This window comes from Taeniopygia guttata, chromosome 11, assembly GCF_048771995.1.
Source record: "Taeniopygia guttata chromosome 11, bTaeGut7.mat, whole genome shotgun sequence".
Classification (NCBI taxonomy): Eukaryota; Metazoa; Chordata; class Aves; order Passeriformes; family Estrildidae; genus Taeniopygia; species Taeniopygia guttata.
Genome location: NC_133036.1, coordinates 4,401,394 through 4,423,455, shown reverse-complemented (window position 1 = coordinate 4,423,455; position 22,062 = coordinate 4,401,394). Strand labels below are relative to the sequence as shown.

The 22,062-nt window shown below is 61.5% G+C and overlaps 5 protein-coding genes across 6 annotated transcripts in view; 2 read left to right on the top strand and 3 right to left on the bottom strand.

Moving 5' to 3' along the window:
• Positions 1-89: 89 nt before the first annotated feature.
• On the bottom strand, positions 90-2,287 carry LOC105758698 (chymotrypsinogen 2-like). Its single transcript, XM_030282460.4, has 7 exons — positions 2,176-2,287; positions 1,950-2,053; positions 1,773-1,852; positions 1,581-1,659; positions 892-1,072; positions 354-487; positions 90-280 (listed from the first exon to the last, which is right to left on the bottom strand). The coding sequence occupies exons 1-7, from the start codon at positions 2,240-2,242 to the stop codon at positions 110-112; spliced, it is 816 nt and encodes a 271-aa protein (XP_030138320.3). The 5' UTR covers positions 2,243-2,287; the 3' UTR covers positions 90-109.
• Positions 2,288-2,897: 610 nt separating this feature from the next.
• LOC100221838 (chymotrypsinogen 2) lies at positions 2,898-5,102 on the top strand. Its single transcript, XM_012570273.5, has 7 exons — positions 2,898-3,009; positions 3,132-3,235; positions 3,333-3,412; positions 3,526-3,604; positions 4,113-4,293; positions 4,705-4,838; positions 4,912-5,102. Exons 1-7 carry the CDS (start codon positions 2,943-2,945, stop codon positions 5,080-5,082), a joined length of 816 nt encoding a protein of 271 aa, XP_012425727.5. The 5' UTR covers positions 2,898-2,942; the 3' UTR covers positions 5,083-5,102.
• Positions 5,103-5,207: 105 nt separating this feature from the next.
• Positions 5,208-8,248, top strand: LOC115496876 (probable D-lactate dehydrogenase, mitochondrial). The gene is made up of 4 exons (XM_030282627.4): positions 5,208-5,849; positions 5,963-6,075; positions 6,330-6,471; positions 6,554-8,248. The coding sequence occupies exons 1-4, from the start codon at positions 5,736-5,738 to the stop codon at positions 6,737-6,739; spliced, it is 555 nt and encodes a 184-aa protein (XP_030138487.4). The 5' UTR covers positions 5,208-5,735; the 3' UTR covers positions 6,740-8,248.
• Positions 7,212-14,026, bottom strand: BCAR1 (BCAR1 scaffold protein, Cas family member). 2 transcript variants are annotated; one of them, XM_030282456.4, is made up of 7 exons: positions 13,869-14,026; positions 12,349-13,038; positions 11,017-11,178; positions 10,683-10,787; positions 9,124-10,272; positions 8,844-8,933; positions 7,212-8,514 (listed from the first exon to the last, which is right to left on the bottom strand). In XM_030282456.4, the coding sequence occupies exons 1-7, from the start codon at positions 13,878-13,880 to the stop codon at positions 7,999-8,001; spliced, it is 2,724 nt and encodes a 907-aa protein (XP_030138316.3). In that variant the 5' UTR covers positions 13,881-14,026; the 3' UTR covers positions 7,212-7,998. The 2 variants fall into 2 exon arrangements, with proteins under 2 accessions (XP_030138316.3, XP_030138315.3); XM_030282455.4 differs by lacking the exon at positions 13,869-14,026 and having other exon boundaries at positions 12,349-13,186.
• Positions 14,027-20,530: 6,504 nt separating this feature from the next.
• Positions 20,531-22,062, bottom strand: part of CFDP1 (craniofacial development protein 1) — a 61,448-nt gene continuing 59,916 nt past the window's right edge. Inside the window, exon 7 of the mRNA XM_030282443.4 lies at positions 20,531-21,272. Within this exon, the coding sequence (XP_030138303.4) occupies positions 21,182-21,272 (91 nt within the window). The 3' untranslated portion in view covers positions 20,531-21,181. The remainder of the gene's footprint in view (positions 21,273-22,062) is intronic.

The window sequence follows — 22,062 nt, the reverse complement described above, 5'->3', positions numbered from 1 at the left end:
CCCATCCTCAGCCGGGGCTCTCCCGGCCACCCGCCTGCCCCGCCCCGCTCTCTTCCGTCCCGGCACGGTGACAATGACACCAAGTGTGCTCCGGGGGTTGCAGCGTTTATTACAGGCCTCCGTTGGCCTCGAGGATGGAGTCGATCCAGCCGCGGAGCTTGGTGACGCGGGCGTACACGCCGGGCGTCTTGGTGTCGCAGGTGTTGCTGCCCCAGGAGACGATGCCCACCAGGTTCCAGGCGCCGTCCCTCTGGCACACCAGCGGGCCCCCGGAGTCGCCCTGCACGGGGCAGCGGGTGAGCGCCGCGGCGGGGCCCGGGGCCGCGGCGGCAGCGGGGGCCGGGGGCACGTACCATGCAGGACGAGGCTCCGTCGGCGCCGGCACAGACCATCACGTCGCGGATGCGGAAGCCCCAGAACTCCTTGCACTGGGCGTTGGTGAGCAGGGGCACAGCCGCCTGCTGCAGCACCGCCGGCGTGTCCGAGGCTGCGGGGAGCGACCGGCGTCAGCGACACCACCGGCACCGGGAGCGGAGCGGCAATGGGGAAAAGGGCTGGGGGAGACGGGGAGGGCGGGACGAGGAGGACAGGACCGCGATGACGGTGCAGATGGGGACAGGACTGGGTCAGCAGGGTCAGGGATTGGTGATGGGGATGAGGGATGGGACTGGGACAAAGATGGGGATATGGGAATGGGATGGAGATTCAGATTCAGATTTGCATGGGGTCTGGATGGGAGAATTGACATGAGCGTTATGATGCAGATGAGGACACCATGACTAACCATATGGATGAGGAAGGGGACAGGGAAGACAGCGGACAAGGACGGGGATGGGTATTTGGATGAGGCAGGGGACAGGAATGGGGATGGGGACACGAAAGTGCAGTTACCGCTGGAGTCAGTGAGCCCCCAGCCAGTGGTGACGCAGGTCATTCCCCCCGGGAATTCGTCAGTGGCCGCGGGCAGGCAGACGGGGGACACGCGATCCGACAGCTGCGCTGGAGTGGCCAGTTTGATCAGGGTGATGTCGTCGTGGATGGTCAGCATGTTGAACCTGGGGTTCTTGAAGACCTGAAGCACGCAGCACGGCTCTCAGCACCTGCAGCCCCTGGCAGGGTGCCGGGCACTGGGCACTCCACAGCGATCAGCTGGGACCTTGGGGAACAGTGGGGAGCCCGGGGGTGGCTCCTGTGGGTCCCATGGTGGAAGGGTGTCTGGGTTGCAGGGCTCAGTCCCTGGGACACTGAGGAGCAGGGACGCCCCAGGTCACATCCCTTGCCCTGTGATGAAATGGACCCTGAGGCCTGAACCCCTATCCCTTGGGAGTTCCTGGGAACATGGGGACATCCAGGGGACTTGACCTGAGGGATGAGTGGGAGCAGGGACACCCCAGGGGATTGCAGTGCAGGGATGTGGGACACCATGGACACCCCAGGGAACTGTGACCCTCAGGATAAGCGGAACTGGAGACTCCTCAGGAGCACAAACCCCAGGACAAGGGGGACCCGCACATAAGCCCCCAGGCTGCCCGTGGTGGCCGTGGGATCCCGCAGGCACACGGACCCCGCCCTGGAGGTACCTTCTCGATTTTCAGTTCCTGCTGATCAGGCCCGGGTGCGTCCTGGTCGTAGGCGCCCACCACCACGCTGTCGGTTTTCCTGGGCACAGGCAGGCACTGAGCACAGCACACCGGCACGGGGACCGCGGGTTCCCTGGGCACCCCGTGCCCGTGCCCAGCCCCGGCCCGGCCGGCAGCAGAGCCAGTGCCTACCTGACGCCGCAGTGGGCAGCGGTGACCACCCAGTTCTCGCTGATCAGGGACCCGCCGCAGAAGTGGAAGCCGTCGTTGCGCTGGCGGGGAGAGCCGCCCTCAGCACCCGGCACTGTGCTCCGTGCCCGGCCCCCACACGGCACCCACCCCTGCCCCCGGCCCGCCTCGGGCTCTCACCTGGAGGGACACCTGCCATGGCCAGGACCCTGGCACCGCCGCCTCCCCGTTGACGATGCGGTTGTAGCCACGGACGACGGGCGGGATGGCGGGCACGCCGCAGTCTGCGGGGCACAGGCGGCCGTGGGACGGTGGCTCCGGCCACCCCGGCCCCGTGTCCCCTCCCCACCCCTCCTCCCCGCCCCAGCCCCGAGCCCACCGCACCAAGTCCCACGACCCTACGCACTCTCAGGGAGGGCGGCACGGGCAAAGCCCACCAGTGCCAGGCAGCTCAACACCCACAGCAGAGCCATTGCCACTTTGTGAGGACAGACCTGCCTGACACCCGGTGACTCTTATATGCACCCCTGGGCACCTCCCCACTGCCACTGGCCTTGCCACCGCGGCCTTGGGAGATAGTGTGGCGGCTGGAAATTCTCCAGGAAATAGCCTGGGAGCATGGCACCTGGAGCCAATCTCCTTGGCTATGGCTGTGGGGCAGTACTGGCCTGGACTAAATGCCATCTTCAAATGTCCTAGAACTCATTCCAGTTGGCCCATGTCCTTCATAATTGTGGTCCTAGAGCTGCACACAGCACTGCATGCATGGTCTCAGCATAGTGGAGCAGAGGAGCAGAATCCCCTCCCCTGACGTGCTGCTCAGGTTGCTGCTGTTGTAGCCAAAGATATGGTGGGGTTTTCTGGGCTGCCCACACACTTTGTCATGGCGTGGTGGAGTTTGGAAGGACCAAAGAATTCTTCTAGGGCTGGCTCTGCAGAGCCGTTCCAGGCTACCACCCAGACAGGGGTTCATACAGAGGTCCTGGTGCCTGGGACACGTGGCAAGGTGTTGGATGGGAAGGTTCCACTACAGGCAAGATGCCGGTGGCACCATATCTGCTGCCACACTATCTCCCAAGGCCGCGGTGGCAAGGCCAGCGGCAGTGGGGAGGTGCCCAGGGGTGCATATAAGAGTCACCGGGTGTCAGGCAGGTCTGTCCTCACAAAGTGGCAATGGCTCTGCTGTGGGTGTTGAGCTGCCTGGCACTGGTGGGCTTTGCCCGTGCCGCCCTCCCTGAGAGTGCGTGGGGTCGTGGGGCTTGGCGCGGCGGGCTCGGGGCTGGGGCGGGCGGGAGCGGTGGGGAGGGGACACGGGGCCGGGGTGGCCGGAGCCGCCGACCCACGGCCGCCTGTGCCCCGCAGACTGCGGCGTGCCCGCCATCCCGCCCGTCGTCCGTGGCTACAACCGCATCGTCAACGGGGAGGCGGCGGTGCCAGGGTCCTGGCCATGGCAGGTGTCCCTCCAGGTGAGAGCCCGAGGCGGGCCGGGGGCAGGGGTGGGTGCCGTGTGGGGGCCGGGCACGGAGCACAGTGCCGGGTGCTGAGGGCGGCTCTCCCCGCCAGCGCAACGACGGCTTCCACTTCTGCGGCGGGTCCCTGATCAGCGAGAACTGGGTGGTCACCGCTGCCCACTGCGGCGTCAGGTAGGCACCGGCTCTGCTGCCGGCCGGGCCGGGGCTGGGCACGGGCACGGGGTGCCCATGGAACCCGCGGTCCCCGTGCCGGTGTCCCGTGCTCAGTGCCTGCCTGTGCGCAGGAAAACCGACAGCGTAGTGGTGGGCGCCTACGACCAGGACGCACCCGGGCCTGATCAGCAGGAACTGAAAATCGAGAAGGTACCTCCAGGGCGGGGTCCGTGTGCCTGCGGGATCCCACGGCCTCCACGGGCAGCCTGGGGGCTTATGTGCGGGTCCCCCTTGTCCTGGGGTTTGTGTTCCTGAGGAGTCTCCAGTTCCGCTTATCCTGAGGGTCACAGTTCCCTGGGGTGTCCATGGTGTCCCACATCCCTGCACTGCAATCCCCTGGGGTGTCCCTGCTCCCACTCATCCCTCAGGTCAGGTCCCCTGGATGTCCCCATGTCCCCAGGAACTCCCAAGGGATAGGGGTTCAGGCCTCAGGGTCCATTTCATCACAGGGCAGGGGATGTGACCTGGGGCGTCCCTGCTCCTCAGCGACCCAGGGACTGAGCCCTGCAACCCAGACACCCTTCCACCATGGGGCCCACAGGAGCCACCCCCGGGGTCCCCACTGTTCCCCAAGGTCCCAGCTGATTGCTGTGGAGTGCCCAGTGCCCGGCACCCTGCCAGGGGCTGCAGGTGCTGAGAGCCGTGCTGCGTGCTTCAGGTCTTCAAGAACCCCAGGTTCAACATGCTGACCATCCACGACGACATCACCCTGATCAAACTGGCCACTCCAGCGCAGCTGTCGGATCGCGTGTCCCCCGTCTGCCTGCCCGCGGCCACTGACGAATTCCCAGGGGGAATGACCTGCGTCACCACTGGCTGGGGGCTCACTGACTCCAGTGGTAACTGCACTTTCGTGTCCCCATCCCCATTCCTGTCCCTTCCTCATCCAAATACCCATCCCCGTCCTTGTCCGCTGTCTTCCCTGTCCCCTTCCTCATCCATATGGTTAGTCATGGTTAGTCCCTGTCCTCATCTGAATCATAACGCTCATGTCAATTCTCCCATCCAGACCCCATGCAAATCTGAATCTGAATCTCCATCCCATTCCCATATCCCCATCTTTGTCCCAGTCCCATCCCTCATCCCCATCACCAATCCCTGACCCTGCTGACCCAGTCCTGTCCCCATCTGCACCGTCATCGCGGTCCTGTCCTCCTCGTCCCGCCCTCCCCGTCTCTCCCGGCCCTTTTCCCCATTCCCGCTCCGCTCCCGGTGCCGGTGGCGGCGCTGACGCCGGCCGCTCCCCGCAGCCTCGGACACGCCGGCGGTGCTGCAGCAGGCGGCTGTGCCCCTGCTCACCAACGCCCAGTGCAAGGAGTTCTGGGGCTTCCGCATCCGCGACGTGATGGTCTGTGCCGGCGCCGACGGAGCCTCGTCCTGCATGGTACGTGCCCCCGGCCCCCGCTGCCGCCGCGGCCCCGGGCCCCGCCGCGGCGCTCACCCGCTGCCCCGTGCAGGGCGACTCCGGGGGCCCGCTGGTGTGCCAGAGGGACGGCGCCTGGAACCTGGTGGGCATCGTCTCCTGGGGCAGCAACACCTGCGACACCAAGACGCCCGGCGTGTACGCCCGCGTCACCAAGCTCCGCGGCTGGATCGACTCCATCCTCGAGGCCAACGGAGGCCTGTAATAAACGCTGCAACCCCCGGAGCACACTTGGTGTCATTGTCACCGTGCCGGGACGGACAGGAGCGGGGCACTTGGCGGACGGGTGGCCGGGAGAGCCCCGGCTGAGGATGGGGCATGCGGTGGGCTGGGGTCAGTTCTCTGGGCATGGGGACACCTGTCCAGGAGTGCAGAGCGGCATGGAGACACCTGGCTGGGAAAGGGGACAGATGGACAGGGGGACATGGGCACACCTGTTTGGGAATGGGGACAGATGGACTGGGGACATGGTGACTCCTGTGCCTGAATGGGGAAACCTGGCTGCGCATGGGAACAGAGGGACAGGGGGCATGGGGACCCCTGACTGAGAATGGGGACAGATGGACGGGGGGACACGGTGACTCCTGTCTGGGCGGGGAGGAGCGTGGGGACATGTGGTCTCCTATGGGGTCATGGAGCCCTGAGCAGCTGCTGGGACACTTGAGCAGGCACGGGGACACCGTGAGGGTGGGGCCATGGTGAATGCAGTGACTGCGCCCAGGCAGGGGACAGCACGGGAACACGACCAGAGGCACTGGTGGGAGCCAGGTCCCTCCGCCAGGGCCGCAGTGGCGTGTGGCTGGAGCCACCTTAAGGTGTCAGTGTGGGGGAGGGACAGACGGGCTGCGGGGGAGGGCGATGTCCCGGTCCTGTGCAGTTCCCGCGTTCCCGTTCTTGTCCCGTTGCAACATGGCCCTGCGGAGGGTGCTGGCGCTGGCGGCAGCCCTGGGGCGCCGCAGCTGCTGCTCCAAGGTGGGGCCGGGGCTCCGAGGGCCACTCCGGTCCTGACGCGGCCACTTGGCCTCGTGCCTGCGGTCAGACCCTCCCCAGGGCATCCCTGACGCGTCCCCGCTGTCCCCCCGCAGCCCCCGCTGCCCCCCGACTTCGTGCAGGCCCTGAGGGCCGTGGTCGGGGCCCCCAATGTCTCCACGGCCACCGCGGTGCGGGAGCAGCACGGCCACGATGAGTCCATGCACCCGTGAGTGCCCCCGGAGCCCTGGGCAGGGGAAGGGCCGTGGGAAGGGTCATGGGGAAGGGAAGAGCCCGGGGAAGGCAGGAGCCAGGGGAAGGGGCACAGGGGAGGGGCGGGTTCGAGGATGGGAAATATTTGGGTAGACAAGGGGCCGTGGGGAAGGGAAGGGCCGTGTGCCAAGTCCCAGGCTGGGGAAGGGCCATGGGGAGGGAGGCTGAAGCGGTGAAGTCAGTGGGTCAGCGGTGCTGCCTGTCCCCCAGCTGTGCGCCCCCGGACGCCGTGGTGTGGCCCCAGGCGGTGGGGCAGGTGCAGGAGCTGGCAGCCCTGTGTCACCGCCGCCGGGTGCCCATGGTGCCCTTTGGCACTGGCACCGGCCTGGAAGGAGGCGTCAATGCCGTGCAGGTATCGGCTCCCCGGCACCTCCGGCCCCCCAGGGGCTCTCGGTGCCCGGCCGTGCCCAGACTCTCAGGTGCCCCTGTGCCAGGGCGGTGTCTGCTTTGACCTGAGCCGCACGGACGCCATCGCAGAGCTGAGCCTCGAGGACTTCTCGGTGACCGTGGAGCCCGGTGTCACCCGCAAGACCCTCAATAAGCACCTGCGAGGCACCGGGCTCTGGTTCCCTGTCGGTACCGTGGGCGTGGGGGGAGTCATGGGGCTGGGGGTGACATAATGTAGGGTGTGGTGATGAGGACACACTTGAGGAGCTGCGGACTGTGGCGTGTCCATAGGTTTGGTGATTCCAGGGCAGCAGCAGAGGTACCTCTAGGACCGAGGCTGCCATGGTTCCTGAGGTTTTGGAAGGGATGGATAGCCAGGACCAGGAATGCTTGGTATCACATGCTACCATCCTCTCTGCCACACCAAACCCATAGGTCCCATAGTGACCATGGCCCCTGGCATGATGATAAGGGACACTCATACTGCTTCTGGGGCTATGTGGCCTCAGTGCCCTGCACTGCCACCCCCAATCCTCATTTCCCCCCAACCTTCTTAGGCCCATCCCTTGTGCCCCATTACCCCTCCATGCACCAGCAGTCTCCAAAGCATAGAAGATCTTCTAGGAGGGCAGGATCTCCCCAGCCCTGCCACAGGGCCTCTCCCTCACCCCAGCAGGCACACACAGATACCCAGGAGATAAGGGGTGTTTTCTAGGCAAGTCTTTATACTGCTGAGGGACTTGGGGCCAAGTTTTGAGGGGGCTGCCAAGCTGCCATGTGGTAGCTCCGGGAACCAGCGGAAGCTTCCCCTGTGTTCAAAAGGCACCAATTTTGGTTCACGTTTCAGTTACAGCTGGTACTGTAGCACAACCCGAGATGTGAGAACGCACAAGTTAGCCCCTTCCTGCCCCAGCAGCTCCCCACCACCCCTAAACCCCATGGGGACCCCTATCCCCAGCCTCCAGCACACAAGGGGACAGTATAACCCATCTCTGTCACTCTGTCCCACCATCACAGGCGATGGCTTCCACACTGTTAGAATCTCCTGGCCACCATGGAGTTCTCCAGAGCGCACCATAGAGTCCTCCCGAGAGCAGAGCAGCCACGGCATGCACAGCAGCCACAAAGGGCATCTCAATTTGCCAGCCACATCCTTGACTCACCAGGGACATGGCCCCATGCCCTTCAGCCCAGAATTGGCTGCCAGTTTTGTATGGAGAGGAGAGTGGGGAAGGAGTGGACATAGATCCATATCCCAGCTTTGCTTCATTATGGGCACAGCTCAAACCATTCCTGGCCCCTGGCCAGAGGGAGGAGGAAGGGGTATGATGGCTGCAGCCCCTCACCTCTGTTCCCACAGAGCCCCAGCCCCCGGTGCATGTGGGAGTCTCTATGTACATGTCTGCTTACACCAGGTGGAGAGGACTTGCATGGAGAGAAATGTATGTCTAGGGATGGGGACCAGAGAGTGGGGACAGTGGTTCTGAGGCCATCACATGGCTGCCAGCTGGCCCAGCACCATCCTGAACTGCTGCGTGCTGTTGGCGAGGTCCTTGACACGCTCCACCATGTCCTTGGAGGCAGAAGGAGATGGGTAGTGGAGGGCAGCCGCCTTGGTGGTCATCACAATCTCCTTGAGCATCTCACAGAGGAGGTTGCTGTAGTGCATCACCTTGTGCTGGACGTCCTGGGCCTTGGCCTGGCGGGACAGCGTGTCCCCAATAAAGACAAGCTTGTGGGCACTGAGGATCACAAACTTGCTATGGGCCACGAAGATCTTGGGAGGTTGGTTGGTGCTGACAGCAGTGAAGAAGGCATCGACAGCGTTGGTGAGCGTGGTGAGGTTGGCCTCGCACTGCTCCAGGTAGAAGAGGAGGAGCTGGCGGTCAGCAGGACACAGTGTCCCACCGCCCCGCGCGGGGCTGTAGTGCTGGGGGGGGCTCCAGTTGGACAAGTCGTTGTCGATGGGGCGCGTCACCTCCTGCTCCAGCCGCTCAAACTGCTTCAGCTGTGGGAGAGACAGGCGTGGGGCAGGGTGGCCATTGAGCCAGCACCTGCTCCCCTCCATGGAGCCACCAGCACAGGTGGCCATGGCCACCAGCCCCAGGGAACACAGAGAGATAGCCCCAGGACAGCCATGCCAGGCTCCTCTCTGGGATCATGGTGCCTACTCCCCTCTTTACTGGCATAGCACTGGTATGAAAGGCAAGGTAGAACGCAATATGAGAACATCCAGGGAAGAAGGCTGTGGTCAGACCAGCAGCAGAGGTTACAACAGAAGCAAGACACAGGGCCCTGTGCACAGCAGCACCCACCTGCAGGCCCCAGTGCCCTTACCTGCTGGTGCTCCAGCTGGTCCTTGCTCTGCCGGATGATGTTGCCTTTCTCCAGCAGCTCCTTCTGGGTCTTCTCAAACTCCTCCTTGCCCTGCAGGGGCATGACATGGAAGGGGTCAGCAACATCAGCCTTACCAGAGAGCCTCCACCTGCCCTGGTCCACAAAGCCCTCAAGCTGGAGGGTAAGAGCAAAACATAGGCAGAAGCAGAGCTGCCTAATTCCCCCTGTGCCAGAGACATAAAGGCTCCCTGTGGGAAGCAGCCCCCATACCCATGCCCACCTGGAGATGGACATAGTCATAATCCTCCATCCAGCCGCTCTCGCTGTTCTCGTAGGGCCCGTCAGGTGACTCCTGGGCCAGCAACTTGGGCGGGGAGGGCAGGGGCCGTGACTGGATGCTGCTGGCCTTGTCGGAGGGGTGAGGGGGCCCATGGCCACCACTCTCCACCGCCGGCTTTGTCCGTTTGAAGAGAAGGGAGGCATTGCCATGCAGGAAGGAAGCCAACTGCTTAGTGTCATCAGGAACACCACGTGAGTGCATGATGAAGTGCTCCAAGTCATCTGTGCCCGGCTTGCTGCTGGCCAGAGCACTGGGAGCCCAGTGGCAAGCGTCCAGCGCTTGGCCGTGCCTTGCCAGGGCCTGGTAGACCTCCTCCATCTTCTGCAGCTGCTTGCTGAGCTTGGTGTAGAGGGAGCGGTCAGAGGCCTGGGCAGCATTGCCCACTGCCCCCCGGGCAAACTCCAGCAGGTCCCGGAGGGCTGTCCGGACACCGTCGGCTGCCCCACGGATGTTGGCAGCATTGGCCTCCATGTGCTCGGGGCTGCGCCAGTTGGTGCTGATAAAGGACATGAGGTAGGAGACAGCGCTGCTGACGCCACTCTGGAGCTTGGCCAGTGTCTCCATGGCGGCATCCAAGTCCAGGGAGAACTCCTTGCCGGCTCCCTTAGCCGGCTCCTTCACAGGCACCACGTCCAGCGAGGATGTGGAGATGTTGCTGCGGGTGCTGCCTGTGCTGGAAGCTGAGAGGCGCTTGGCATCAGCACCCTTGGCCTCACGGTCTACTTGTGGTGGGACGTCGTAGATGTACTCGCCCTCCGTGTCCACAGAGCCCTTGCCTGGGGCGTGCAGGTCCCGGGGGACATCGTACACCTCCTGGGAGGGGAAGGTGGATCCCCCCAGCTTCTTGAGGCTGGGGGGCACATCGTAGATCTCATGGGATAGTGGCAGCTCAGGAGCACCTTTCCCAGCTGCTGGGGGCACATCATAGACATCCTCTGGCAAGTAGGGCTCCTGCTGGGCCAGGATGAGGGGGTGGCGGGAGGGGTCGAAGGTTTTCTGCTTGGCGAAGGCGGGTGGCACATCGTAGGTCTCCTCCCGCGCTGGGCCATCGGGCACGTCCTTGCTCACTGAGGGGGGGACATCATACACCTGCAAGGGCAGAGCAGTGGCACTGTCAGCAGGGAGAGGTGGCCTGGGGTGGGTGTGGAGATGCAGGCTGGCTGCCCCGAGCTGTGGGGCATGCAAGTGACAGCACTGATCATTCAAGATGGCCCTGGGATGAAGCCATACACCCCAGGGGTGCCCCTGCCCTTTGGGACAGGAAGCAAAAAATCATAGAGCAGCCCAGGTTAGAAGGTACTTTGAAAGATCATCTGGTCCAACCTCATCCCCTGGATGTGAACATCCAGCATCCCATTCCTTGGCATTCTGAAAGCCTCCAGTGCCAAGGATATCACCACATCTCTGGGGAGACTGATCTAGTAAATTGCTTTTCTCCCTATAAAAATCTGTTTGTCATTCTTACACAAAGAAGCTGCGAGCTTCCCAGCAGCACTTACAGTTTGGTGCAAGTTCTTCTCCACGCTGGGGGGCACGTCGTAGATCTCTTGCCCTGGGTCCTGCCCATTGGGACCCTTCACTGCCATGGGAGGAGTGTCATAGACCTGGAGCGGGGGAACACAGGATGATGTGTAAGAGATGGTGTGGCCACCCACCTCCTCTCAGGGACCAGCTGGGAATGGTGGAGGTGCTCAGAAGCAGCACTGAGGTCCATGAAGTATAGTTTTGGGTGCAATTTAGCCTGTTACGGATCTCAGGCAGTGACCTGGGGGTGATCTCCCATTCTTAAGGGCAGAAACAGAGATGTCCCCCTGACATCCCAAGCAGCCTCACCTCCTGGCTGAACTGGCTTGGGACCCCTCCTCGGACAGGTGGCACGTCATAGATCTCCTGGGAGCCCGTGGAGATCAGGTGGCGAGGGAAATCGTACTCAACCTGCTCACCCTTGGGGGAGTCATAGACATACACCTGGCCCACACGGGTGGGCACCAGCACCTGAAAAGAGGGAAAAGACATGATGTGGGCACTAATGAGCATCTCCCACCCAGCATCACGACCCCAAAACCCAGCAGCGCGGCCAGAGAGGACGGCTGCCGGATCCCGTACCGGATTGCCCGGAGTTAGGGCCTGCCCGGTGCCACCGGAGGGCGCTCCCCGGCCGGGCGTGCGGCGGTGCCGGGATGATCTCACCGGTTATTTATAGCGGCGTAGAGTCTCCGCGAGAGACAAAGCCCGGCCGGCACCGCCGCGCACGCAGAAAGCAACGGCCGATCCAGGCATGGGCCTGGAGATCCCTCCCTACCCACAGCTCTGTGTCTGAATGGGTCGTTTCCAGAGCGGAAAATAACCCAACCCAGAGGGTAATGGCACCCTGCCCAACCAACGCCAAGGAGGGCTGAGGTGTTGGGCCGGTTTGTTCCTTTTCGGATGTTCCTTGTGCCCTGGCTGTGATTTGGCAGCTCCCTCCCCTCACTGCCTGCTTCCCAGGGGTATGAGTTGGAGTAGCCTTCCTGGAAAACACGATACTGAAAGCACCTCACTCCTCTTCCCGGGGATGACGTGCCAGGGTAGGGGCAGAGCCAGGAGGAGGCTGGTGTCCAGGATGGAGCCGTTAGGTTCCATGCTGGGGACAGCCTGGTGGCTCACCCTTCCCTCACCAGTGTACCTAGCAAGTATGGCAGGCTGCCTGGCACAGTCAGGAAATGCTGGCACTGCCTGTCTGCTCCCGTGTGCACTCCCAGGAGGAACAAAATCTCACAGCATTGTGCTGGGTACCAACAGCTCCTTCCACAGCTCCAAAACCTGGCATCCCAAAATAGCTCTTGGGTTACCAACACTCTGTGCCCATACCAAACACACTGCCGTGCCCTGGGTGACACCAGCAGAGCCCACAAGTGCTGAATGCTGTGCCAGACCCAGAGGGGTAGCTCACATCAACCGGGCCACCTCAGCCACTGCAGGGACTCTCCAGTGCACCCACTCCTGTCAGCAGTGCAGGCAAGGATACCCACACAACCCCAGCAATGGGCACATGGCCTGCCTGCTCCATGCCTGCTCCAAGCGTAGCAAGCTGAGAAGCCCAAGCTCTGCCACCCACTTGGTACCCCTGGACCACAGAGCACCCCACAATCACAACACACTCCCACTCCAGTCTCGCCATCCTACCTTTCCCTGGGGCTTGTGCCCTTCCCAGCTCCTCATGTCCAACGACGGTGGCACCTGGTAGATTTCTTGAGCCTGACCAGCTGAGGGAGGAACCTGGTAGACATCCTGGGGGGGACTGGCAGAGCCCCCTGGGTACGCCTCCGCTGCCTGGCCCAGGGAGGGGGGAACCTGGTAGATTTCTTGGCCAGGGTTTGGGAAGGTATGGGGAGGTGCCTGCTTTGGGTAGGTGGAAGGCTGCTTAGCTGGGGCAGGAGGAAACTGTCCAGTGGGTGCTGAGCCTGGGTACAGACCCTGCTGTCCCTTGTTGGGGACTGGCATCAGATAGACATTGTCCCCTTGGGGGGCGTAAGCAGGGTGCATGGGGGTGTACTGCGAGGCAGGTGACAGCGGGGTGTAGCCCCCTTGATGGTGGAAGGGCAGAGCCGGCTGGGGTACAGATGGCTGCGGCGGTGCCTGCCCCTGTGCCGGGGCAGGCGCTTGCTGCTGCGGCTGCTTCTTGTCGTACATCCCCACGAGAATCTTGAGGCGGTTCCCGGGAACGATGCCCTGCCGGCCATGGAGCGAGCAGAGCCACCAGCCATCCAGCCCCTGCGTGTTGCGCTCCAGCACCGTCATGATGTCGCCCTTGCGGAAGGAGAGCTCGTCCGGGGACTCGGCCACGTTGTCGTACAGCGCCTTGGCCAGCACGTTCTGGAAGAGAGCCCCGCGCCGGGGCGGTGAGCCGGGCCCCGCCGGCCGGTGGGGCGTCATCCCGGCGATGCGGGGCGGCAGCTCAGCACCGGGACGGAGCCCCGCGGGCCGGGGGCTTCGCCGCTCGGCTCCCGCCAGCTGGATCTCCCCGTTCCAGCCACCGCGGGATCCTCGCTGGAGCAAAACCCACCCTTCCCAGAGGAGGTGCTGGGAAGGGGCCGGGCCCTTCCGCCTCCCCGGTTTCGGGGGGCCTCCTCTGCCTCTCCCGCCCCTTCCCTCGCCGGCTGGGAGGAAGTGCCGGGGCGGTGAGTCAGCCGCGGCCGTGGCTATCGCTCGGCACCCACCGTCGGTCCCGGGCCCCTTCCGCCCCGCGGGGTCCCCGAGCCGGGCCCCGGCGGCACCTGCCAGCGCTGCTCGGGGCCGTGGCGGCGGGACGGGTCGCGGCTCGCCCGGGACGGCAGGGCCGGACTCCCGCTGCCCCGCGGGCCTGCCCGCCGCCGGTGCCGCCCCGCCCGGTGGGGCGGAGGCCTGGGGAGGCCCCCGGCCCCGCTGGGCCCCCGCGAGTCCCGCAGCGCCCTGACCCGCCGGGAGGGAGCGGGGCAGGCAAGGCCCGGCCGGCTCGGAGCGGGGGAGCTCGGCCAAGGTCACGGCAGTGGGATCGGCCGCACGGGAGAGGCCGTGCCCGGGCCGGGCGGGGAGGAGGCTGAGGCCTTCCTCCTCCTCCTCCTCCTCCTCCTCCTCCTCCTCCAGTAGGGCCCCCCAGCAGCCGTCCCCCCGCGCCCTACCTGTCCCCGCACACGCCCCGTGCCCTGCCCCGTGCCCCCGCTCACCAGGTAGTTCATCTTCCCGCGGGGCCGCTCCGGGCCGGGTGCGGGGCCGAGGGCCGGGCCGGGCCGGGCCGGGGGCGGCGGGGCCGGGGCGCGCGGGCGGCGGCGGCGCCGTAGGGATCGTTATAGCGCCGCGCGCGCCCGGCCCGGCCGCTCCGCCCGCCCCCATTGGCTGAGCCCGCCCGGGGGCGGGGCCAAGCTCGAGGGGCGGGGAAAGGGGCGGGGCCTGCCGTGAGGGGCGGGGCGGGCACAGGGCCGGGGGTGAGCCACGTACGGTAAAGGGGGAAAGGGCCGCGGGGGTGGCACGGTGGGACAGTGGCCAGGGGCGTGTGAGACTGGCTAGAGGGGTGTGACACTGGCCAGGGGGCTGTGACAGTGGCCAGGGGCGTGTGACACTGGCTAGAGGGGTGTGACACTGGCCAAGGGGGTGGGACAGTGGCCAAAGGGGTGTGACACTGGCCAGGGAGCTTTGACACTGGCCAAAGGGGGTGGGACAGTGGCCAAAGGGGTGTGACACTGGCCAAGGGGGTGGGACAGTGGCCAGGGAGCTTTGACACTGGCCAAGGGGGTGGGACACTGGCCAAAGGGGTGTGACACTAGCCAGGGGCTGTGACACTGGCCGAGGGGGTGTGACCAAGTGCGACAAAGGGTAAGGGGAGCAGAACAGGCGTGCAACAGATGTGCACTGAAGCGTGTGCAGCAGGTGTTGTAGTGAGCCTGCACTTGGTGTGTAACAAAGGCTATGTGCAATGTGCAGATGGAGGAAACGGGCTCTGCAATGGGTGTGATATGATACAAGGTCATTAAAGGTTAGTGGGTGTGTAACAGGGGTGCAATGGGTGTGCAGTAAAGGCTAACAGGTAACTGGGGAGTTCTGGGGTGTAATGGGAGTATTAACAGGTAACTGGGGAGTTCTGGGGTGTACTGAGGTGTACTGGGAGTAATGGGGATGGTGTGTAATAGCAGGGGGATACAAGGGGCAGGTGATGGGTAGTGTAGGTGCAGCGGCTCACATGGCACACCTCGGCACATGTAGCATACCATGGCACACATTGCACACTCTGGCACACATGGGACACCTGGCACACAGGGCACACCATGGTATCCGTGGCACACCACAGCGGCCTGTCTGGCCTGTTCAAATGGCCTGGCTACATGGCCCCCATCTGCACCCCAACAGCTGGTAAGCCTGGGTTTGGCATCACTGCATGCTGTACCACAGGGCTTGCCATCATCTGCAGAGAGCTGGGAGCAGGCTGGCAGGTCATGGCTGCAGCTGGGAGCTGTGGGAGGCAGGCACATGTGTGATCTGTGTGGGGCACAGGAACTGTGGACATGCATAAGCTATATGGACACCCATGCTGCTCCCCAAGCGTGAGAGAGCCAGAGCACATAGGGAACCAAGGGAAGGGATGCAAGGGGTGCCTGCAGCCACTGAGCTCAAGGGCAAGTGGGCAATGAGTGGGCCTGTGTGAGGCCAGCGAGCGAGCGGTGCGGGTGGAGACAGGCCAGGAATGTGCCCTGACTGGGCGCCATCCCCATCACGCATTTCCCTCACCCTCCGAGGTTACTTTCAGGCCACACAAGGGTGGGGCGGCAGAGCTGAGGCCAGATTGCAAACACGTGCCCTCCCCCAAAAAGCAGTACTTGGAGGCAAGTGCCCCTGTGTATCACTGGCAGAAAGGGAAACTGAGGCACAGCTGTGGCTGGGACACATCCGGTGGCAGGGACTGCGGTCGCGCCCGCAAACCGCAGCTGCCCCGGTGGGCGCAGCCTGAGGACTGCGGTTTCCTCTTGTTGGTGGCAGCGGTGACAGCGCAGGCACTGAGCACCATGGGCATCCTCGGGATGGGCTCCAGGCTCCCCAGCCTCTCTTCCACCACCCTACAGCTGATCCCGTGCATCCCATGTGTTTGCCTTGGAGACCCTGAGTCTGGTGTGGGCCCACCAGGCCAGCACTGAGAGTCTCCTGGGATCCCTGAGGTGTCCCCAGGGAGAACTGCCACCATACGACTTCAGGCAGGTGCTGAGGGGCCATAAGCTTCCTGCTTTTGGACTTAAAAATAGTGGGAATATCACTTTTTCCTCTCCCTGTGTTGATGCTCAGATCAAAGTGTTCACTGTCAAATTCAATCCCATTTTTGGTCCATCAGAGCCAAAAATCACTGCTTGCACCTGCTGAGCACCCCAAGCTGGCAACAGTTCCTGCACATCCCTACAGCCAAGCACCCATGGGGCAACAGGCAGCAGCAGGTCTTCCTTAGGCTTCTGCTACCTTTGAGAAAATAAAATGCCAAAAAGAAGATGAAAAGTGGAGCATTACAGGGGCCCTGCAGCACTGGGGTGCTCAGAGCTGGATTGGCTGCCAGAGCATCCCTGTGCTGCTGCTGCTGGGGGTCCCAGCAGTCCCACGCCGTGATTCCCTGCCAGCTCCACTGGACACAGGGCTGGGTGTTTCGGGATGGATGCTCCTTGGGATGCAGGTTGCCCCAGCAACGGTTGCTATGGAAAACACTTCAGTGGCAAAATTTCCAGCCATATTCATGTGTCCGTCATTGTCTTCGGAGGTCCCTGGTGGATGGTGAGCCAGGCACGGCTGGCTCTGCACGGGCAGGCTGCCGCTGGGGCTGCAGGGGACTGGCTGTGCTGGGCACAGCTATTCCTGGCTTTTTGCAGCTTTTCCTGCTGGATATGGTGTGAGAAGGTGTAGGAAGACTCCAAAGTGAGATCTGGGGGAGCATGGCAGATGTACAATGGACAGGGGGAGCAAGCTGTGCTGAACCATGCCTTATTAATTGGCTAGAAGCCAATTAATGTCCCATTGGCCCAGCTGTGCCCCAAACATTGGTTGAGATTCATTTTGCTGAATCAAACACAGGGCACTGCTCTGGGACAGTGGGACATACCAGGAAATGGGGTGGGACTGGGATGTTTGCTGGGACCAGCAGCTTTGGCTGGGGCTTCCTGCTCCTGCCCACAGCCCTGCCAGGTCTGTGCTTCGGAAAGCCGCTCCCCACCTCCTGGAGCAGCAATAGGATTACACAGGACTGAGTCTCCTAGCAATGAATGAAGAAATAAATCCTATAAGGCAGGACAGGATTTATTAGACTTCAATATTCTGGAAATAATGAGGACATTTCTCTTGGCTTGTAATATCACGGGACCCAACAGGATCACAACCAGGATTTATCCCTGTGCTTCTCTGTGGCACTGGGTTGGTTCTTTGCTGTGGAGGGAAGATGGGGGAGGCTGCTTGCCTTTCCAAAGAACAGGATTGCAGGGCACCCCCTCATCTCCAGCAAAGCCAAGGCAGACTGCAGGCCTCAGGCTGCCCCAACAGTAGCGGCTCTGTTTGTCTCCCCATTCATCCCCTAGTGAGGGCTGGCGCTGATCCTCGCCCCCAGCTGGGGCTCACTGCTGGGAGCGGGAAGGGCTGACAGCAGGAAGGGCTGTGCCATCGCCATCAGCTGAGTTTCAAATGTCAGTGCCAGTGCCCACCACCAGCACAAGGATTCCCTGGGGTGGAGACCCTCAAATGGGGTGGGAGACCCACAGTCCACTCCATTTCTCCCCATTACTTTTGAACACACTGCAAACAGAATCCCACTGTGCTGCTTGGTGGGACATTGCTCTGAAGGAGAGGTGGGAAGAGGCTGAAAACAACAAATTGGAGAAGAGGATATGATGCTGCCAGCATCACCTTCCAGCTCTGCCCCTCAGGGAACTGCTGCCCTAGCGGCAGGGAGATGCTCCTAAGGTCAGCTCCACGCTCTGCTCCCTCCTTCTCCCAGCTGCCACGCTTTGCCTGATGGCAGCTCTGTCCATGAATCTCACTGTGGTCCTTGGGACAGCCTGGGGCTACGGGATGCACCCCCAGCCAGCCAGCATTCACTCTCCTCCCATGCTGAGAGCCAACAGTTATTCCTCGTCCCTTTCACTGAAGCAGCTTTAAGTGCACAGTGTTACCTCCCTGTCATGATTCCCGTGGCCCCCACCAATCCCAGCAGATCAGTAAAGCTGAGCCTGTGGGTGTGGGTTGGACACAGCTGGTTTTACCATGGCCCCAGCACACGGGTGCCGTGGCAGAAGCCCTGACCATCAGGACACACAGACACAATTGGAGCCTTGTTTGGGGCTCAGCTGCACAAGAGGCCCCTTCAGGCAGCCAGGGAAGGGGGAGCTACTCGGGGTGAGGTGATGCTCTGGCCATGAGTGACTCCTTATAGGGCCAAAATTACCCCAAGCAAATGCCCAGGGTGGGTCCCAACCCATGGAGAACGTGTGAGCTTCCCAGAAAAGACAGCTCAAGGTGGGAATATCTCAAAAGATGGACCCACATCTGAGAACATTGCTCGTTGCAGAAAGTGCAGGGCTGCCGGGGACATCAAGGGCTGGTGGGGCTGAGGGCTGGTGGGTCCTGGGGCATCCCCCTTTGTGGGAAGGCGACTGGGCAATGGAAGTGGCAAGCACAGAGGGGTTTTGGTTGTTTCTTTTTTCCCTCCAAAGCAGCCAAGCTGTGTTTTCTAGAGACCTGTAAATCACTCCTCGTCTTCAGGAAAGAGAGGCGTGGAATCCATGATCCAACCCAGCAAAAACGCGCGACGCTTGGGAGCGTGGAGGAAGCCAGGAATCAGCCCAGGCTGGAGGCTGCCTCCCAGCCATCCTGCCAAGCCTGCCCCAGCTTGCTGGGCCAGGAGCTGGCACCGCAGCCCAGCATCCTCAAGCTGAGCTGGGCACACCATGCTGCCAGGAGCTCAGCAGAGAGGGGCGTCGAGGCTCTTGGCTACTGCCATCACATTGCCCTTTTCCAGCAGGGCAGGTTGCTTCCAACATTTCAAGGTTTTCCACATTTGCTCAGCTGAAAAGAAGAAAAAACTCTGGAGGGTTTCTGAAGCACATAGCTGGGACTGGCAGGCAGGATCCCATAAATTGCAGGTCATCAATTTTCCCAGTTCACCAGCATACCAGGGGAGGTTGTGCTGGCCACATCCCTCTAAAACACCATTAGCGTGCATGTGAATTCAAAGCCACCCCCAAGCCATCCAGAGCCAGATCCATCTGCAGGACGTGCTATGGACACAGCCTGAAGCTCTTTAATGCTTTTAAAAACAAGGCTGGGTTTGGTGCCTCTGGCCTTTGGGATCTCCAAGGGTACTTGCTGCATCTCCATTCTGCTCTTGCTCATGATACAATGCACAGAATTATTTTCCATTTCTCACCTACTTGGTGCTACCCAGCTGCTGAGCAGAAAGGGCCCTAGAATGCTGCAGGGATACTCATCTGCAGCAAAGGTTTTGGTTGGCAGCGATACCACGAGATCCCAGCCCGTGCAGGGGTGACATGTTCCCTGCCACTATCCAGCATCAGAGTCATGGGGGACATGGGGCAGAGATGTTCCCAAATATTTCCTCTTCTCCTCTCAGCAACAACAGAGCAATAGGAAAATAATTTCTCTGGCTGCCTGCTCAGCACTCACAGCAGGCCCAACCCTCCCAGCCCTGCTTATGGCTACTTCAGCATCTCACCATCTTTGGGGATCTGCAGCAAAACAAGCCTGGGCTGCCTTGTGGTTGCTGTTGGGAGGGACCCTGTAAGGAGGGCAGGACAGCACACAAGGGGAGAAGGTGCTGGAGATGGTCCAGCACCACCATTCCAAGCAGGAGAGCAGCCCAACTACTGCAGCAGCACCTGCCTTGCTCCACAGCCCACACAGGTCCTGCCAGGGCCATTTACTGCCACTCAGGGGCTCCAAGCTGAGATATCCCCACGACAGTGCCCTGCACAGGGACTCTCGTTCTTTTTGCAACCTAAGCCAAAGCAGCAACTAGCTTGGAAGTGTTTGGAGATGAAAACATGTCATCACTCTGTTGTTTTGTTTCTGTCCAATTTCAGGCTTGTTTAAGCAGGTCCATTACAGCTGATTCTGTACAGAACAGGGTGCCAAAGGCTGCAGCTCCCCTGAACACGTGGTGTTTTGTTCTGATCTATCCTGCAGCATGGCCACAGAGCAGGGGCTGTCTCAGCAGCAGACACACGAGCCCAAGGCTCAGAGCTGCAGGCAAGGGGCCATGGGCAGCGATGGCATTGCTCACCCTGTGGGCAGGAAGGATGGGGCTTGTGCTGCTCTCCCCCAGCACAGCACCAGCACGGGCTGCCCCACCAAGCGGGCACAGAGCATCCTGTGAGGAAACGCTGGTCAGTACCTTTACTCCAGGGATGTGCTCAGGGCAGACATCGGGAGCTGCCCAGCTCCAGCAGAGCCAGGCCAGCAGGCACGGCCGGCAGGACGGTGCATTGCTGGTCTCCAGCTCCAGCTGCCTGATCCACACCCAGGCGCCTTGGCCTGTCCTCCCAGGCAGCTGCACTTGCTCAGTGTCCCTGCGTGGCCATGCTTTGGATGAGTTTCCTTACTCCTGCAGCACTGCTACAGGACTACATTGGCCTTGTCACCCCCAATTCTGGGTTTCATTGCACCACCAGCCCCAGTAATGAGGAGGGGAGGTGATTAAAGCACTTGCTCTGGCCCCCGGGCTGCTATCGGGGCACACACTGGACACCTCTGAGAGAGGTTTTTATGAGTCCCGTCAGACACTACTTACTGTATGTGATCCTTAATTTCTTTGTCCTCTGCTTCCCATACAAACCACACTGCCAGCATGCAAAAGTGTTGGGATGGAGTACTTTATTCACGTGAACACTCATCCTGGCCCTTCCTGCCTGCTGCAGCTGCTCCCATCTTCTTGAAAGCGTGAACAAGGAAGGATTTCTTCACCAGCTTGCTTAAACCCCCCCCAGCATCATCAGACCCCACAAACAAGTACAGACAGTTTGGCTTTGTCTGGACAGGAGCAGAGGGCGGAGGGGCAGGGAGTGCTGCAGGGCTGGCAGAGCAGGCAGAAGGGCTCCAGCCCACAGCTTGCATATGCACAGCAGCCATGAAACCTTCCTGCAGCTCCACTCTCACCACTAAACATGCCAGTACTCTCCAGCCTTGGCAGCTCCTCTTGCTGCCAGAAGCACCTGGGATTGGTAAAGGATGGGTGCCACCACCTCTTCTCCTTGAAAAGTTGTTGCTAGAATTACACCAGTGTCTTCTATCAGTTGCTGGGCCATTTAACCCTCAAAGTGCCTCCTGTCCATTGACAAATACCCTCCCCAAACTATTACAGTAAAAGGAAAACCCTGTACGTTGAGACATACAGGCTGAGTCTTGGGTAGAGAACAGTTTCCGTGCTTGGTGGTCGTCGGTGGCCGGCAGCCCCCAGCCAGCCCTGGGGCACAGAAAGGAGCAAAATCCCCCGGCCACCCCCAGCACGTCAGGGCTTCATCCTGCTCAGTCTGATGTCACGCTCGATTTCAAACTGCCTGTGATCCACACGCTCCAGGAATGCTTTCCTCTCGATGTACCTGCAGGGAGGCAGAGGCAGAGGCTGTGAGCAGTGTCTGTGGTAGCCTGTGTGGCCCCCAGCCTGGGGCAAACCCCACCCAAAGGGATGAGCAGGGAGGGAAAGCACTGTCTGTCTCCCTGCCTCTGTTTCCATGAACTGATCACTCCACTGAACATCTCCTGTGGACACCAAAACTGCTCTGTGGCCTGCTGGCTGTCATCTGGGAGCTCCCAGGGGTCTGGTGGTCGCATAGGCTAGAGAACTAAACTGGCTGATTCTGGTTTCAGCTCTTCTCCTACAGCTGAGAAAAATGTCCTCCACAGACACCTTGAAGGGGATCAGAGCAGGCCTTTGCACCACCCAGCAAAGCATCTCAAACCCAACCACAACCTTCAATACAAGCTGACAGGCCCATGATATAAGCCAGGAACAGGCACAGGGAGCATTAGGGATGCAAAAAGCATCACCCAGCAAGCCTTCAGCAGCTCAGGGATGCAGGCCAGGGGTTTCCCAGCCACAGACCAGCTTCTAACCACTGACTATTTAGTGCTGCCCCTCAGCATGGCACCTGAGTGCTGCGAGGAAGAAGGCACGCCTACGCCTGGAAAAGCACCTTGCTGCTCATTAATGGCATGCAGCTGAATTTTAATGTACTTCGCTGCAAACCCTTGCCATAGAAGCCTGGGGCTGTGCTACTAATTAACCTACAGAAGGAGCGAAATTGCAATTCAAAGCAGGAGCTGTAATTGAATCATCACAATTGTTTTGCATTTGTTCCAGGGTGGCAAACACTGGACTGCTACGACAAG